Genomic DNA, 16674 nt, shown 5'->3' with positions numbered 1-16674 from the left:
TTCTACCCTGACTGCCACTGTTATATTGAGAATAGGATGTAGAATAACCTCCTGCCTTGTGGATTCCACAATTTATTACAATTGGGGGGGGGGGTTAATACCTATTTGTGACAGCCAGGCCTTAATTGCACCCCTCTGGCACAGACATTGGTTTAGGCTTCATATGATTCTGATGAGCACTGCAGCCCTAGTTAGCATCGACAAGGGGTAAATAATGAGAGTACATGCTGAGAATGGAAGACAGATCTGGCTGATTAGGACAGAGGCACTTGCATTTGGGTTTGTGTGTGTTCATGCTACCATGTAAATTTAGCAGTAGAAGGAAGTGTCACCAACGACTCTGGGGTTGCGCCGCTCATCTCGCTTTACTGGCCAAGGGAGCCGACGTTTCTCGCAGACAGTTTTTCCGGGTCATGTGGCCAACATGACTAAACCGCTTCTGGTGAAACCAGAGCAGTGCATGGAAACACTGTTTACCTTCCCGCCAGAGTGGTACCTATTTATATACTTGGACTTTGACGTGCTTTCGAACTGCTAGGTTGGCAGGAGCTGGGACCAAGCAATGGGAGCTCACCACGTCGCAGGGATTCGAACTGCCAACCTTCCAATCGGCAACCCCTAGGCTCAGTGGTTTAGGCCACAGCATCACCCGTGTCCCTATAAGGAAGTAGGTTTGAACAAAATACCATGTCAGTTCTCACACTTCCCGTCAAATACCCTTTCTCATCATTCCACACATTCTGCATATACAAAACAGACAGATACAGAATACAGATTCTATGTGTCAGAAGAGTTTATTTTGATCATGAATTCCACCAATAGTGAAAAAGAAAACCCAGGAGGCGTGAGCCCCTCCTCTCACCATAAGCTGTTAATATATTCTGCTGGTACCATGAACGGTGAATTGACAAGGAGGAGATCTTTCCTCTCTCCTACCTACCCTTCGAGCTCAATCTGCTTTGTGGCATCAGAGCATTGGGTTATAATCTTATCCAAATTAAAACGGCCAAGTGTAATCTTTTTTCCATTAAGGGCACAGACGTCTTCAGTTGCACAGCCTTTGAGTTTCAATTTCTTAATTACTGAATCTGGGAAATAAAAAGCATAAGGTTTACATGAGTTCTTTATTAGGTCCTTGGGGATAGGGAAGAACATGGTTATAAAAGATAATGTGTTTGGAACCAACACATGGTATGATTAATGTGTCAGCAAACTATCACTAGTGCATGCCTTAGGAACCTTAACCTGTTAGCCAATGAAGCCCAGCAGGTGGCTAAATTTGTCGCTTTTACCAAAGCTATACCCAATTGCCTTACACCAACAACACATCACATATAATATGTGTCAGGTAGATCTGCTGCTGCTGCAGAACAACCGGGAGCCTTGAAAGCCACTCTGAATTGCTGCTTGAGAAGCAGGGCTTGCAGTCACAGTCAATAGGCTGAACTCCTTGTTGCTGTCAATGCAAATCAGCTGAGTGGCACCAACAGGAAGCTGTGCTGGCATCAGGATCCAAGAACTCAATGCAACTAATTTCTGAGGAAAAATGAATAGTTGTGCACTGGCAGAATGTTTCTTTCTCCCAGCCTCCTTTTAAAAAAACTTTTGGCCAAGGTGTGTGGTAAGACACAATCCTCCTGGACCAGCACTCAATGGTTCATACTGCTGTGCGGAGGAGCAGTCATGTGCCGGCTGGTTCTGCACCTTCCCTTGTATGCCTCTGCCCTGATGCCCCTTGTGCATTAGAGGAAAAGGGTGTGCTGTAAGGAGCCTGTTGTACTTGTTTATGTTCCCTGCACAATGCAAAACCCTGCCCCTGAGTGAGTCTGTCCCCTCTAGTTCTTACGTAATTTTAGCGGGGGGAGATTGGAACCCAAAACAGGACTAGAGCATCCTCCTTTTCCTCAGAGAAAGAAATCAAAGCTATATACATATAACACATATAAAAAGCAAACAAAGATTAGTCATTGCTTTTTGGCAGTGACAAAGAGACAGAGGAGCAGATTTTCTTGGCTGATTGGAAATAATACTCACATGAAGCCAGGGAAGTATAGTCAATGCACTTGGTCTCATTGCCAAGGCAGCTGACAGTCCCCTTACTTTCGCAATTGAAATTTGATCGCAAATAGGTGAGGTCGAAGCAGGCTGGGCACTCTAAACCATTGGGGGAAAGATCCTCACGAGGTGGAACTATCAAAGTAAAAACCTACAGTCAGTATATGAATGCACTTCATCCCCCCTTCTCTTTGTTGTTAACTTTATTTCATGGTTTCTAGTAACTTCTAACCAAAGCTGGAAGTGCTATCTCCATATTGTACTCTATATTTGCCATCAGCTTTGCAGAACCGTAACATCTGCTGAGCATCTATAAATAATGATTTTGTGTTACACCTTTTGTCAGGTATGCTCATTTTCATTCATTTTTCCGTGGTTCTTACTTTGTACAGTGGTACCTCGGGTTACAGATGCTTCAGGTTCCAGACACCTCAGGTTACAGACTCCGCTAACCCAGAAATAGTACCTCGGGTTAAGAACTTTGCTTCAGGATGAGAACAGAAATCGTGCTCCAGAGGCGTGATGGCAGCGGGAGGCCCCATTCACTAAAATGGTACCTCAGCTTAAGAATGGACCTCCAGAACGAATTAAGTTCTTAACCCGAGGTACCACTGTATGTGGTGATCTAGCAAGCTATTTGAAGCTACAGTCAGCTGCATTCTCTTAGAAGTAATCTCGTCTCTGTCTATGGGTGCAAGCAAGTAGTCGGCAGACCCAGAACCCAAATTTGGTAGAGCTATGTCCAGAATTTCCACATCCATGCCTCCAGCCCCAGCCCTTACATGTGTGAAGTTTGACTGATCATCTACTTCATCCATTCCAGATTCATCGTAGAATCATGGAACTGTTGAGCTGGAAGGGACCCTAAGGGTCATCTAGTCCACCCCCTGTAATGCAGGATACCCAGCTAAAGCATCCAGAACAGATGGCCATCCAATCTGCTTCAAAACCTCCAATAAGGTGATTCCACACTGTCCTGATCGAGACCATTCCACTGCAAAGCAGCTCTTAATGTCAGAAAGTTTTATCTGAAGTTTAGTTGGAATCTCCTTTCTTGTAACTTGAATGATTCAAGGATCAGTTGTAGATACTTATTAGACCCTTGCACCTAGTGTCTGAATGGACTGAAAGACAAAGATGCTCTACTTTGCCTGTAACTGGGTGGAAGTCAAATGACGGGTTAATAAGCCATTAACTTACAGAGATGCAGATACTCACCATACAGAGGTTCCTTATTACATTTCTCTGTTCCGCAGCAGAAGACCTTCATCTGGAGGTATTTACCACTGGCTGAAGTTAAACTGTAATCACCTGAGTGGCAACGTTCGGACTTACTACATCCCCGGAAAGTTGCCACTTTATACTTTGATTCTGCAAAGAACAAAAGGAAACAAATCACAAGATCTGTGAGAATTCTGATTAATTCCTCGAAATGTATTTATTTTTAATGATGCTTCCCATTAACTAAATTGTTTACTCTTCAATGCGAAACTACATAATGCAAAGTTCTTGAATCAATAGATGAACCTAATCACCCTGTCCTGAACCAGCAGCATAATCAGGGTACCCCATTAGAAGGGTCTCGATGGAAGTCTCCATTCCCACCAATGTCCTTATCAAGTCAAGTCAATCTGGGTAGACTGGCGCCTTGTGAGAGGCCATATTTCATGACATGACCCCGAAGTGATTTCAGCCCTCCAGCAGGAGATTGGAATGACCGCTCCCCGCTTAAAAACGGGGGGCGCCCTTTGCGTGGACGCGTGCAGCCCCTGGATCTCGAGCGGCTCCAATAGCTTAGGCTTGGCCTTGCCTTCCCTCAGGTGGGGTACCTGGAGGTCTCCGCCTACCTCAGTCATTTGCCCAATCCCACCTGGGGGAAGCGTTGCCAAGGAGACCAGTCCAGGTAGGGGAGGGATTACCTGCCCACACAATAGAGGGAGGATCTTACCTGGGAATCCTCACTTGGCTCCAGAGCTTCTCCAGGAAGGACGTCGCTGGACTTCCTTGCTCCAAAAGGTAAGCCTGGGGCCTTTGGCCTCCCCCCCCCCCCGCGACAGGGTTCCCAGAAGATAACGGGGGGGGGGGTAATGGATTTCAGGATACCCCTTTTAAAAGGGGATCCTTTTCCCGAGGCGGGCCCTGATGCCCCGGGGTGTTGGGTGGTGGCATGGGGGCCCCTCTAGCTGCCCCCCCATGCCTGCGGGGGCGTGTGGGCCGCGGGGGGGGGAGGCAACGCCACACGCGGCACTTCCCTTTCCCCGCCAGGCCTGGCGGCCCCGGGGTACGGCGGGTGGTGGCGGGGGGGTACCCAGTCACCCCCCAGGGCCTTGGAGGCCACCAAGCGGCCTCGTTTAGGCCGCAGGGAGGCCCGCCGCGTTTTTGTGAGGCCTTACTGGGCCTCAAGGGGGGCTCCTCCGCATTCCGCGGCCTAGTTGGGCCTCCCGCGGCCCTGGAGCCTCCCCTGGGCGGCGGGGGCCTTCCCGCTGCCCCCGCGATCGCCAGAGGAGCCGCGGGCCGCACCGCGCGGCCTCCCCGGCTCCGGAGGCCTACCTGGGCCTCAATGGGGCCTGGCTGGGCCTCGAGGAGGCCTTGCCACGTTTTGCGGCCTAATCAGGCCTCTGGCGGCCCAGGAGGCTCTCCTGGGCGGCGGGGGCCTTCCCGCCGCCCCCACGATCGCTGGGGGGGGGCCGCGGACCGCGCGGCCTACCCCGGCTCCGGAGGCCTGGCTGGGCCTCGGGGGGGGGGGCTCTGCCGCATCCGGCGGCCTAGCGGGCCTCCTGTGGCCCTGGAGCCTCCCCAGGGTGGCGGGGGCCTTCCCGCCACCCCCGCGATCGCCGGGGGGGCCGCGGGCTGCGCTGCGCGGCCTCCCCCGGCTCCGGAGGCCCAGCGGGGCCTCAGGGAGGCCTGGCTGGGCCTCGAGGAGGCCTTGCCGCGTCTCGCGGCCTAGGCAGGCCTCTGGCAGCCCTGGAGCCTCTCATCGGGCCTCCGGTGGCCCTGGAGCCTCCCCCCGGGTGGCGGGGGCCTTCCCGCCACACCCACGATCGCCGGGGGGGCGCGGGCCATGGCCCGTGCCCTCCCCTGGCTCCGGGAGGCCTGGCTGGGCCTCAGGGAGGCTCCGCCAGGTTGTGCGGCCTAGTTGGGCCTTTGGCGGCCTCGGAGCCTCCCCTGGGCGGCGGGGGCCTTCCTGCCGCCCCCACGTTCCGTGGGGGGGGCGCAGGCCACACCATGTGGCCTTCCCCCACCTTTGGCCGGCCCTTTGTGAGGGCGCAGGGAGGTCCTGCCGCCTCACATGGCCTACGCCATGTCTCTGGCGACCCTGGAACCTCCCCTGGGCGGCGGGGGGGGGTCTTCTGCACCCGGCGGGCATACCCACCCCCACCCCCCGGGATGGCCTCTGCATGGCAGCATGGGCCTCTGCTTGCCCCACACCCCCATAAACCATGGCAGGGCCTGCTTAATGGTGGCTCCACGTCTGCAGCCATTTCAATGGTGACCGCATGGCGGCAGCCATTGTGCCGGTGGCCGCATGGTAGCAGCCATCCTGGATCTGGCTGCATGGCGGTGGTCATCACACCTATGGCCTCATTCGGTACGTATTGGTTTTACATCTCACCATCATGGCTTGCCAGCAGGTGCAGCGGACAGCAGGCATCGCGCTCATTATCAACAAGGGGAGACCCATGGACCCCAACTGAAACCTGTGCAGTGATTTTCTAAACTATTGCTCGTCTTATTTTGCAGCCTTCAGTAGCGATCCCTGCTGCGACTCAGTTCTTGCCTTATCCCCTCCCCTCCCATCAATTGTACCCTTACCTTTATCACTAGTCTGTGTTTGCAAATTAATAGTGGGCATTTCCTACCAACCATTGCCCCCCCTTCTTACGGATTCCTTAGCATACCCCACTCTATTAGCCCCACACCATGCCACCAAAGCGTCAGGCTGCTTCTCCTCCCCGCACCAGAAGGGGCACCGTAAGGGGTGCGCCCACCAAGCCTGCCCAGAGACAGGCAACCGGACAGCGGAAGGCGCGTGCAACCAGGGAGGAGCAGCCCAAGCCCAAGAAAGCCGCGCCCAAGAGGGCAGCGGCACCTAGAGGGTCTTCTGGGTCCATAAGCCCACTAGCCTTGGCAAGCCGTGCCGGCAGGGGGTTGGCTGCCAAGCCGAGACGTGCAGAGAGCTCCTCCTCCACCCGCTCCTCTCTTAGTAGCGGTCTCTCGCACTCGGTGCGTGGAGACAGTAGGGACAGGACCATCGCCCGGCTGAGGCGCCGCCTGGAGCGGCGGGATTCGCGCAGAGGGAGCTACGGGTCACCTCACGGCCGCAGGCGAGGGCGCAGTAGCAGCTCCTCTGACCGCGGTGCTCAGGAAGGCGGGTCACGTTCATCATCCGCATCCACCAGGCGCAGAGGTAGGTCCCCCCATTCCAGCTCCTCGGACAGGTACAAGAGTGACAAGAGCCCTGAGTCGCGCAGATCGCGTCATCGCGGGAGGAAACACCACAAATCCAGGAGGAGGGGCCACAAGTCCAAGAGGGACTCGTCTGGATCATCTAGTTCCTCAGGTAGGTCCAGCTCCACTGATAGTGAACGGGGGGGAGCATCAAAGGCTATTGGGTTACAGGCCCCGACGCCCCAGGGCTGCCGCACTGGGTCTGGCGGCGCCGCAACCGGAGGCACAGGCGTGAACATGGTGCTATCGCGCCGTGCGGGGAGGAGGGCATTGACTCCAGAGGTAGAATTAGGAAATCCAACCACAAAAGAACCGACCAGCCCCCAGGCATTCGCATCCGTGAGAAGTTGCGGGAACGCATCCTTAATGGGGAGTTCGTGGATGTGTTTGATCTGCTATCCCCTGCCGCTTCGACAGCCCTAAAATCTAAATCCGCCGAGCAGAGAAAAAAAGATAAAAAAGTGAGTGTTGAGCGTACCTTTCGTAATTGGCTCACTGCATATACCAATTACATGGGTATTATAGTCGCCAGTTACCCTGACAGGGGTTGGCACCTCACCAACTACCTACTCATCATCCTAAAGGCTGAAGCCATGGCGGGGGGGGAGGCGGCACTCGCCTATGACCAGGCATTCAGGGAGCGGGCGGCAGAGGACGACACAGTTAGATGGGATATCAAAGATGACGACGTGTGGTCTGAGTTGGTTTCCCCGTTCTTCAAGAAAGGGCCCGACAATGTGAAACAGTCCAAATATCAATCCAAGGCCCCCAAGAGATCTTGCTGGGAGTATAACAACGGCTCCTGCTTCAGAGAAAAATGTCGATTTGCTCATGAATGCGAGCGCTGTAGTGGATCTCACCCCACCATAAAATGTTTTCGGGGGAAGAAGCTTTTTCGAGGCTCCCGCGGATCAGGCGCAAGCACATCTCAAGACAAAAGAGAGGCCGGAGCCTCTACAGGCTCCTCTGGCGCCCAGCAAAGCAAAAACAATGCCCGCAAATAGCGCTCTCCTTTCCCTAGCCCCCTCACCCATATCTCTATCAGCAATGCTGCCTTTGTTACACCAGTACCCCAACAAAGAGGCAGCAAAATACATTGAGGAGGGCTTTAAGGAAGGTTTCCGCATCCCAGTGGTAGGCACCCCCTCATGCACCAATCCCCCCAACCAAAAGTCTGTCCGAGATATGCCACACATTGCCGAGAAGAAGATCACCAAAGAATGCTTGCTGGGGCGAGTGGCAGGTCCCTTCACAGAACCTCCATTTCCTAACCTCATAGTGTCTCCACTAGGTATTGTACCTAAGAAGGCCCCAGGCGAGTTTCGATTAATACATAACCTTTCTTACCCAAAGGGTGGGTCAGTAAATGATGCCATTCCCCAAGAACAATGCTCAGTCAAATATGCATCTCTTGATCAGGCAATCAGGCTGGTTAGGGAGTGTGGCCCGGGCGCGCTCATGGCAAAATGTGACATCGAATCAGCCTTCCGTCTGTTACCAGTCCACCCCAGGGACTTCTGGTTGCTAGGTTTCAAATTCCAGGACCACTGGTACTTTGACAAAGCTATGCCCATGGGCTGTTCCATCGCATGCGCTGCATTTGAAACCTTCAGCACATTCCTGGAATGGGCCATGAAACGCAGGTCAGGGTCCCACCGCATTTCCCATTACCTAGATGACTACTTTTTCGTGCAGCCAGCAGGCTCTGACGCGTGTGCTAGGGCGCTGGCATGCTTCATTCAGCTGGCAGCTGAATTGGGCATCCCATTGGCGGCGGACAAGACCGAAGGTCCGACCACTGTCATCTCATATCTGGGTATTGAAATGGATTCTGTCAGCCAAACCTCACGCCTGCCCCTGGCCAAACTCGCCACGTTGAGGGAATTGATAACTAACATGATGGCCCAGAAAAAGACCACGTTGCGTCAGGTCCAGACACTCTTAGGACACCTCAACTTTGCATGCAGGGTTATCTCGCCCGGTCGCGCCTTTTGCGCACGCTTAGCCCGTCTCACAGCTGGCGGTGTTGCCCCCCATCACCACATCAGGGTCACCCACACCATAAGGGAAGACCTCAAAATATGGCTAACCTTCCTGGAAAGTTACAATGGGGTATCCTTCTGGCAAGATTGGCTGCTGCCTAAGGAACAGCTACAGGTGCACTCTGACGCCTCTGGTCGCTTTGGCTTCGGCGTCTACTTCAGGGGTCACTGGTGCGCGGAGCCTTGGCCGACATCTTGGCACGAGGAGGGCATTACACGTGATTTAACTTTTCTTGAGTTCTTCCCAATCCTAGTGGCCCTCCGTGTTTGGGGGCACCTCCTCAAGGACACCAGGGTGTGCTTCTGGTCGGACAACCAGGCGGTGGTAAGAATCATTGCGAAGCAATCCGCAAAATCCAACAGGGTAATTCGCGTGCTCCGTCTCTTCGTGCTAGAATGTCTGAAAGGTAACATCTCCTTTTCTGCGCGGTTCATCCCGGGCCTCAATAACGACATTGCAGATGCCCTGTCTCGCTTTCAGATGGAGCGCTTTCGCGACCTAGCACCCGAGGCCGATCAACTCCCAGAAGCCTTTCCGGAGGACCTCTGGGAAATTGGACGGGAGAAGTGACAGCAGGAGTTCTGAGTGCCCTTGCACCATCAACGCTGCGGTCCTACACCAGAGCATGGTCCCAATTCGAGGGGTTCAGAGATAAGTTTGGCTCACGACGCAGACGTACAGCTAAGGAGTCTGATGTTCTAAAATATTTGGTTCACCTAAAGCGTAGGGGCATGGCCCTTAAAACCATCAGCCTGCACAAGGCCGCTATCTCCTACTTCAGCAACTGTTTTTGGCTCCCAGACCCCTGTAACACTTTCCACGTAAGGAAGCTTCTTGCGGGGTGGCGTCGCTCCCACCCGCCCATTCCAGATAAGAGGAGGCCAGTAACCATAGAGATCCTCCAGTTGATATGGGATGCGCTCCCCAGTATTTGCTGGTCCAACTATGAGGTCAGGCTCTTCAGGGCAGCCTTCTCCCTGGCCTTCTTTGGTGCGCTCCGTATCGGAGAGTGCATAGGGGGCACATTGTCACCTCATCGCAGGGGCTTGTCTGTGGCTGATATCAACCTTGACAGGCACATGATACAAGTCAAAATCCGAGCCTCCAAAACCGATCAACTAGGTAGGGGTTCCACGCTAAGTCTAGCCTCCTCCCCGCACACTGGACCATGCCCTGTTGCGGACACACGCAAATTCCTGAAGGTACGTCCTCCAGGACCAGGCCCTCTCCTCATTCATGCATCAGGCCGCCCCATGACCCGTTGCCAATTTGTCTCAATAATGCGCAAGGCCATCCACGCTTGTGGAGGCGACCCGGCACAATTTTCCGGGCATTCCTTTCGCATCGGTGCAGCAACCACGGCAGCTGCAAGCGGCCTCCCGGCAGAACACATAAAGACAATGGGGCGGTGGCGTTCAGCTGCCTTCAAAGGCTACATTAGAGACTACCAACAGGCATTGACAGATTCCATATAATCCTTTCTTTCAGGCTCAACCCCCAAACATGTGTGGATCTTCGGCCACAGCATTGTGCATTGGGCGGCCATCCATGCCACTACTGGTCCAGGCAGAGAGCATCTGGGTCTTCAGCCAAAGATCTCCATTTCCTGGTTCGGACAACGTGGAATGCGGTGGGATGCCCTGCTCCCTCGGTTGCGTCACGAACTTGCGTTCCGCCACCCGCCAAACGCGGTTGTGCTCCACCTTGGCGAAAACGACTTGGTCGTGCGTAAAAGCATAGTTCTGATCAAAACAGCTATCGCAGACCTGGAAAACATACACGCCACTCACCCCAGTATTACGATTTTCTGGTCCGAACTTCTGCCACGCTTGCATTGGCGTGGCAACATCAAACCCACCAGACTTAACTACACTGTGGAAAAAATCAATAGGGCACTGCGCTCTGCAACCACTCGCATGGGAGGTCGCGTCGTGAAACACCCCAACATTAAAGTTTACAGGCAGGAGCTATTTCGGCCCGATGGCGTGCACCTATCGGACCTTGGTAACGAGCGTTGGCTGAGCGACATCAGGCATGGCCTGACTGACTGGTTGGAGGATGGCAAAGGCGCTTTTCAGATGTAGGTAGTCTTGGCGGCGAGACCGCAATCTTTGCGGTCTCGGGTGGCGGTATCAGGCCTTGGGCGGAATCCTTTAGTCCATCTTCCTCTTTGCGGCGGCGATACCAGGGTTCCCCGTTAAAGGGGTTTCTGAAGGGAGGCTTTGGCCGTGCGCCGAAAGGTTGTCATTGCTCTCCCCTGCGGCGGCGGCGTAACGGGGGCGGCTGTCTCTGCTTGAACATATGTTCTCCAGAGCCGGCCCATCCCCCACACACACACTGAAAAACCCTGATGCTCCCTAGATCCCCGGCTGGGGGCTGGGGAGGGAGAACGCCCAATGCCTGAGCCAAGGTCTACCCACATTTGAAATTCAATAAAGTTGTGGCCAATTTAATCCCATAGCACGTTGTCTCGAGTCGTTATTCCGCATGACGGGGGGACCGCGGGGGATCTGGGGACTCCGCCTGTCCACGCAATGACCGCTCCCCGCTTAAAAACGGGGGGCGCCCTTTGCGTGGACGCGTGCAGCCCCTGGATCTCGAGCGGCTCCAATAGCTTAGGCTTGGCCTTGCCTTCCCTCAGGTGGGGTACCTGGAGGTCTCCGCCTACCTCAGTCATTTGCCCAATCCCACCTGGGGGAAGCGTTGCCAAGGAGACCAGTCCAGGTAGGGGAGGGATTACCTGCCCACACAATAGAGGGAGGATCTTACCTGGGAATCCTCACTTGGCTCCAGAGCTTCTCCCACCCTACCCACCCTCAGTTAATGCCTTATTTTGCAGGTTAACTTTTCTTCACAGGTTTCGCAGGTTAACTTTTCTTCACAGGTATGCGGGCGCTGCTACGTAAGGTCGCTGTTAAAGGGCCGGAAAGGAATTTCCCTGCATTGGCAGGTTTCGCCTTTCCCGTAGCAAAACGTCACAACTTTGGCAGTATCAGGCCTTGGGCGGAATCCTTTAGTCCATCTTCCTCTTTGCGGCGGCGATACCAGGGTTCCCCGTTAAAGGGGTTTCTGAAGGGAGGCTTTGGCCGTGCGCCGAAAGGTTGTCATTGCTCTCCCCTGCGGCGGCGGCGTAACGGGGGCGGCTGTCTCTGCTTGAACATATGTTCTCCAGAGCCGGCCCATCCCCCACACACACACTGAAAAACCCTGATGCTCCCTAGATCCCCGGCTGGGGACTGGGGAGGGAGAACGCCCAATGCCTGAGCCAAGGTCTACCCACATTTGAAATTCAATAAAGTTGTGGCCAATTTAATCCCATAGCACGTTGTCTCGAGTCGTTATTCCGCATGACGGGGGGACCGCGGGGGATCTGGGGACTCCGCCTGTCCACGCAATGGATTTACAACCAATGCCTGAGCCAAAATTCTACCTACACCTGTAATCAATAAAGTTGCGGCCATTTTTAATCTAGATCATTTTCTGTGTGAGTTCATTAAATCACACCTCACACAGGGGAGGGTGGCACTGGGACTGGTACCGAAACCACGTACAGCACATTGTGCTCTTTAGAAAAAAGCTGGTATTTAAATGCAAGTTATAATTTTAAAAATTATATTAATTTACACATGAACATGGGGTGAACAAGAGTAATTGAAAAGTTTCAGCTCACCTATATTGTTATCCAGAACACCAGAAACACAGATTTTATTAGAGTAACAGAGCGTGGATCCATTGTTTTCACATGAAGTTGCCCTACTATGACAGTCAGAACATTCCAGAGATGTCACTGTATAAAGGAGATAGAGGTTGGTGCAGATTTCCTGAGATGGTAACGAGCTTAATGGTACATTGGATGGAAATGGAAAGTAAGTCGATATAAAACATGAGAACCCCACATGCAAGTACCGTATTTTTCACCCTATAGGATGCACTTTTCCCCCTCCAAAAATGAAGGGGAAATGTGTGTGCGTCCTATGGGGCGAATGCAGGCTCCTTGGCTTCAGCGATAGCAATACGAAGCCTCCAAAGCCTGCACTCCGGAGGCTTCGTGTTGCTTTCGCTGAAGCCAGGAGAGTCTGCTCTTTGAGGCTAGTGGTGGGGGAAAGCAGCGCTTCCCCCCAGCACCAGCCCCAGAGGATCAGGGGGGTAGTGGGAAGGCGCGCGACACCTTCCCGCTACTCTCCGACCTGGTTTGGAGGCTGGCGGTAGGGGAAAGCAGCGCTTCCCCCCAGCGCCAGCCCCACAAGCTGGGTCGAAAAGCCCGCAGGATCCGCGCAGCCTTTAAAGAGCGCGCCGCTCTTGGGGGCTTTTCCCCAAGGAGGGAGAAGGGACTGACTGGCCGAGTCAGTCCCTTCTCCCTCCTGTGGGCTTTTGCGGGAGATGGGGGAATTCCCCCACCTCCCGCAAAAGCACGCAGAAGCCGTGCGCTCTTTAAAGGCTGCACGGCTTCTGCTGGCTTTTCTACGAGGTGGGCGAATTCCCCCACCTCGTAGAAAAGCCTGCAGGATGCCGCGTACCCTTTAAAGAGCTCACCGCTCTTGGAGGCTTTTCCCCAAGGAGGGACAAGGGACTGACTGGCCGTTTCAGTCCCTTCTCCCTCCTGGTCGAAAAGCCCGCAGCAGTCGTGCGCGGCTCCTGTGGGCTTTTGCGGGAAGTGGGGGAATTCCGCCACCTCCCGCAAAAGCAGGGAGAAGGTCTTGGAGTAGCGCACAGGCTGCGTGCGGCCTGTACGCTGCTCCCAGAGCTGCGGGGGGGGGATCATATTTTTTTTCTTGATTTCCCCCCTGAAAACTAGGTGCGCCCTATGGGCCGGTGCGCCCTATAGGGAGAAAAATACGGTATATCAAATATATTTCCGATTTATACATTAAATTTATGAAGGCAAATGCTGTTTTACAAACAAGCCAAAATACTTTAAAGTGGGAGAAGGTGTCCTTCTTCCTAAGGAGGTGGCAGACAAGCGGGTAAATATGTTTTCAACAGGAAGGCTGTCACTTTGATAGTAATGACTGGGTGCCAATGCAACATTCCCATCCCAGTAATTAGGAACAGAATCTTGATATGTGTTGATTGTTTTATGTAGTGAACTGTCCTGTGATTTTTGAATGAAGGGCGGTATACAAATTTAATAAGTAATAAATAAATAAATAAGTAAATTTTGTGCTCTTCTCTCTTTCACAATGGGGCCTCAAAAATTATTTGGAGGTGTTCAGTACATACTGTCAATAAGAAAACCTATCTATAAATTACTCTAAGAGAAAGATTAAGTAAGATTAAGATTTTGGCTGTTGTCTTTGTCCATGGAGTTTTCTTGGCAGGGATACTGGAGTGGCTTGCCAGTTCCTGCTCCAGGTGGCTCACGTTTGGTCAAAACTCTCCACTATGACCTGTCCATCTTGGGTGGCCTTGCACGGCATAGCTCATAGCTTCTTTGAGTTATTCAAGTCCCTTTGCCATGGCACGGACTGCAAGAACATCAAACCTCTCCATTCTTAAGGAAATCAGCCCTGAGTGCTCACTGGAAGGACAGATCCTGAAGCTGAAGCTCCAATACTTTGGCCACCTCATGAGAAGAGAAGACTCCCTGGAAAAGACCCTGATGTTGGGAAAGATGGAGGGCACAAGGAGAAGGGGACGACAGAGGACAAGATGGTTGGACAGTGTTCTCAAAGCTACCAGCATGAGTTTGACCAAACTACGGGAGGCAGTGGAAGACAGGAGTGCCTGGCGTGCTCTGGTCCATGGGGTCACAAAGAGTCGGACACGACTAAACGACTAAACAACAACCCAACAACAACAAGATTTTTGGCAAAAGCAGTCCTAGGTGTAAATGGAGTTTAGATCAGCAAGCTATAGAACAAACCTGCTCATGAAATCCCTACGTATCCTGTTTGGTTAAACTCATCTTGGAAGTGTCAGATGGACACAATGAAATTCAAACACAGAAAACCATAGGGGAATTGATGAAGTTCTATCACAATAAGGGAGGGCAGCTGAATGAACCTGTCCTAAAGATATTTGGTAGCAAAGTGCTTACTAGAATGCTCTGTGGTATTGAATAAAACCTTTTTTGAAGCTAAACTCTCTCCCATCAGTAATATCAACAGTTCTTATTTGTACAGAATCCAGGTGGCCAACCAATAAGGCAAGAGATGATTGCACTCAGTTCAGATTACTACTCTTTTCCAGACCTGACCTCTGCATTGACCTTATTTACTTATACTATGATAATAATAATAATAATAATAATAATAATAATAATAATAATAATAATATTTATTTATACATACATACCCTGCCCATTTGGCTGGGTTTCCCCAGCCACTCTGGGTGGCTTCCAACACAATATTAAAATATAGTAATGCATCAAACATTAAAAGCTTCCTTAAACAGGGCTGCCATATTATGGTTAGTCATATTCCTCCATCACATAAATACATGTTTGGAATAGACTATACTTGGCTGTTATGGCTTAAGTGCTTAAACATTTGAGTTGACTCTCTCCTACTTTCCTTGTAACACAGATGTCCTTACACTCCATTATGCTCATCTATTTTACTCACTCTCCTTCCATCCCCAGGAGTAAACATTTTCAGTGTCATCGAAAGATGATTAAAAGAATCCAATTCTGCTGGTTCCTACTTACCTGGAGAAAGCAGGGCCAAGAGGAGGCAGGTGCTCAGAAGTGCTTTCTGCATTCTTGAAAGATTTGGCGACTCAGAGCAGAGATGTACCAAGGCAGAGAACTGGTAGATGCTGGTAGAGTCTTACATGGAGATATTTAAAGGCTATAGACATGATGTGGGCAACTCTTGGGAATAAATGGTTCAGTGAGGTCTGGGAGTGGATACTGTGTGTTTGCCAAGAAATTCAAAGCTCTGTGCCAAAATTGGCTGATTTATTCATCTTTGAGTTCCATTAGCTGTTGCCAGACACTTCTCAGAATTCTTTTTCTATATAATTATTTTTCAATTTACTCATAACTCATATTAGCTTTATATTACATGGATGCACTGAAATGGATATGCAGCCAATGCCTGAGCCCAAATTCCACCTACACTATTTTTAATACAGATCATTGTCTGTGTAAGTTCATTCTATTGCACCACACAGTACTCACTGCGCAGGGGAGGGTGGAACTGCAGGCCTCAGATGTATCGCCTTCACATGGGGTTGCATTACGATGACAGTAGGAGCATTTCAGAGTTGTCACTGCATTAAAGTGATAGAAGTCGATGGTTATGAACTTAATGGTATATTGGATGGAGATGGAACAGTAAGTCTATATAAAACATGAAAGCCCCACATGCAAGTATGTCAAATATATTTCAGACTTATCCTTCAAATTTTAAATTTAAATTTGAGAAAAATCAGAATATGCAAGAGTTAAAATACTAAAACAGATTAAAATTGCAAAAACCTTCTAAGCATCTCAGTAGGCTTGTCTAAACAAGAATGTTTTTAGTAGGTGCTGAGCAGAATACAGTGAGTGCCCCTGACTGTTCTCAGTGCTAGAGAAAGTACTAGCAAGAAATCCTGCGGAGTAACTGAATTATTTTGCTAAAAGACTATTTCCCAATATTCAGCCACTTAATAGTACGACTAAAAGTGGAAATATGGCCCTTAGATTGTTCTAAAACAACCTTACCCATATGGGTTCCTGTGCCACACCTGGGCAGCAACCCCACTGCACTCTCAAAGGACACACAGTGCACTAAGCACAGGTGCACATCTTGACTGACCCACATTTTGGGAAGGATCAAAGATGCATGAATCAAAATTTGCTCTATACTGTTTTCAGGACCAAAAATAGCAGGGATTTGACCAGGGGAAATGCAAGGCATGCAAGGAGTGAGGAATGGACCTAGTTCTCTACCCTTAACAACTTCCTTAGCAATCTTTTTAAAATAATGACCTCCATCTGTTTCACTGATTTTAAGCTTTGGCTAAACCAAAAAACTCTCAGACTAATATTTGTATATATGACACAGGCTCCTAAAACCTTTCAAATTGTAAGTAATATCATCTGGGTCTGGATAACCCTTCAAGACCTTTCGTAAAACTAACAAATTGATGGGGGTTGATTGTTCCCATACAACCTTATATACACAACAGAATACATTTCTG

General features: G+C 51.2%; 1 protein-coding gene across 1 annotated transcript; it reads right to left on the bottom strand.

Annotated features, from left to right (window-relative positions):
* Positions 1–897: 897 nt before the first annotated feature.
* Positions 898–15245, bottom strand: LOC128418482 (phospholipase A2 inhibitor and Ly6/PLAUR domain-containing protein-like). Its single transcript, XM_053398193.1, has 5 exons — positions 15194–15245; positions 12218–12334; positions 3274–3426; positions 2015–2190; positions 898–1074 (listed from the first exon to the last, which is right to left on the bottom strand). Exons 1-5 carry the CDS (start codon positions 15243–15245, stop codon positions 937–939), a joined length of 636 nt encoding a protein of 211 aa, XP_053254168.1. The 3' UTR covers positions 898–936.
* Between the last annotated feature and the right edge of the window lie 1429 nt (positions 15246–16674).

The sequence above is a fragment of the Podarcis raffonei genome, chromosome 8, assembly GCF_027172205.1.
Source record: "Podarcis raffonei isolate rPodRaf1 chromosome 8, rPodRaf1.pri, whole genome shotgun sequence".
Taxonomy (NCBI): domain Eukaryota; kingdom Metazoa; phylum Chordata; class Lepidosauria; order Squamata; family Lacertidae; genus Podarcis; species Podarcis raffonei.
Note: the sequence above shows the minus strand (reverse complement) of the source record. Positions and strands in the feature narration are given on the sequence as shown.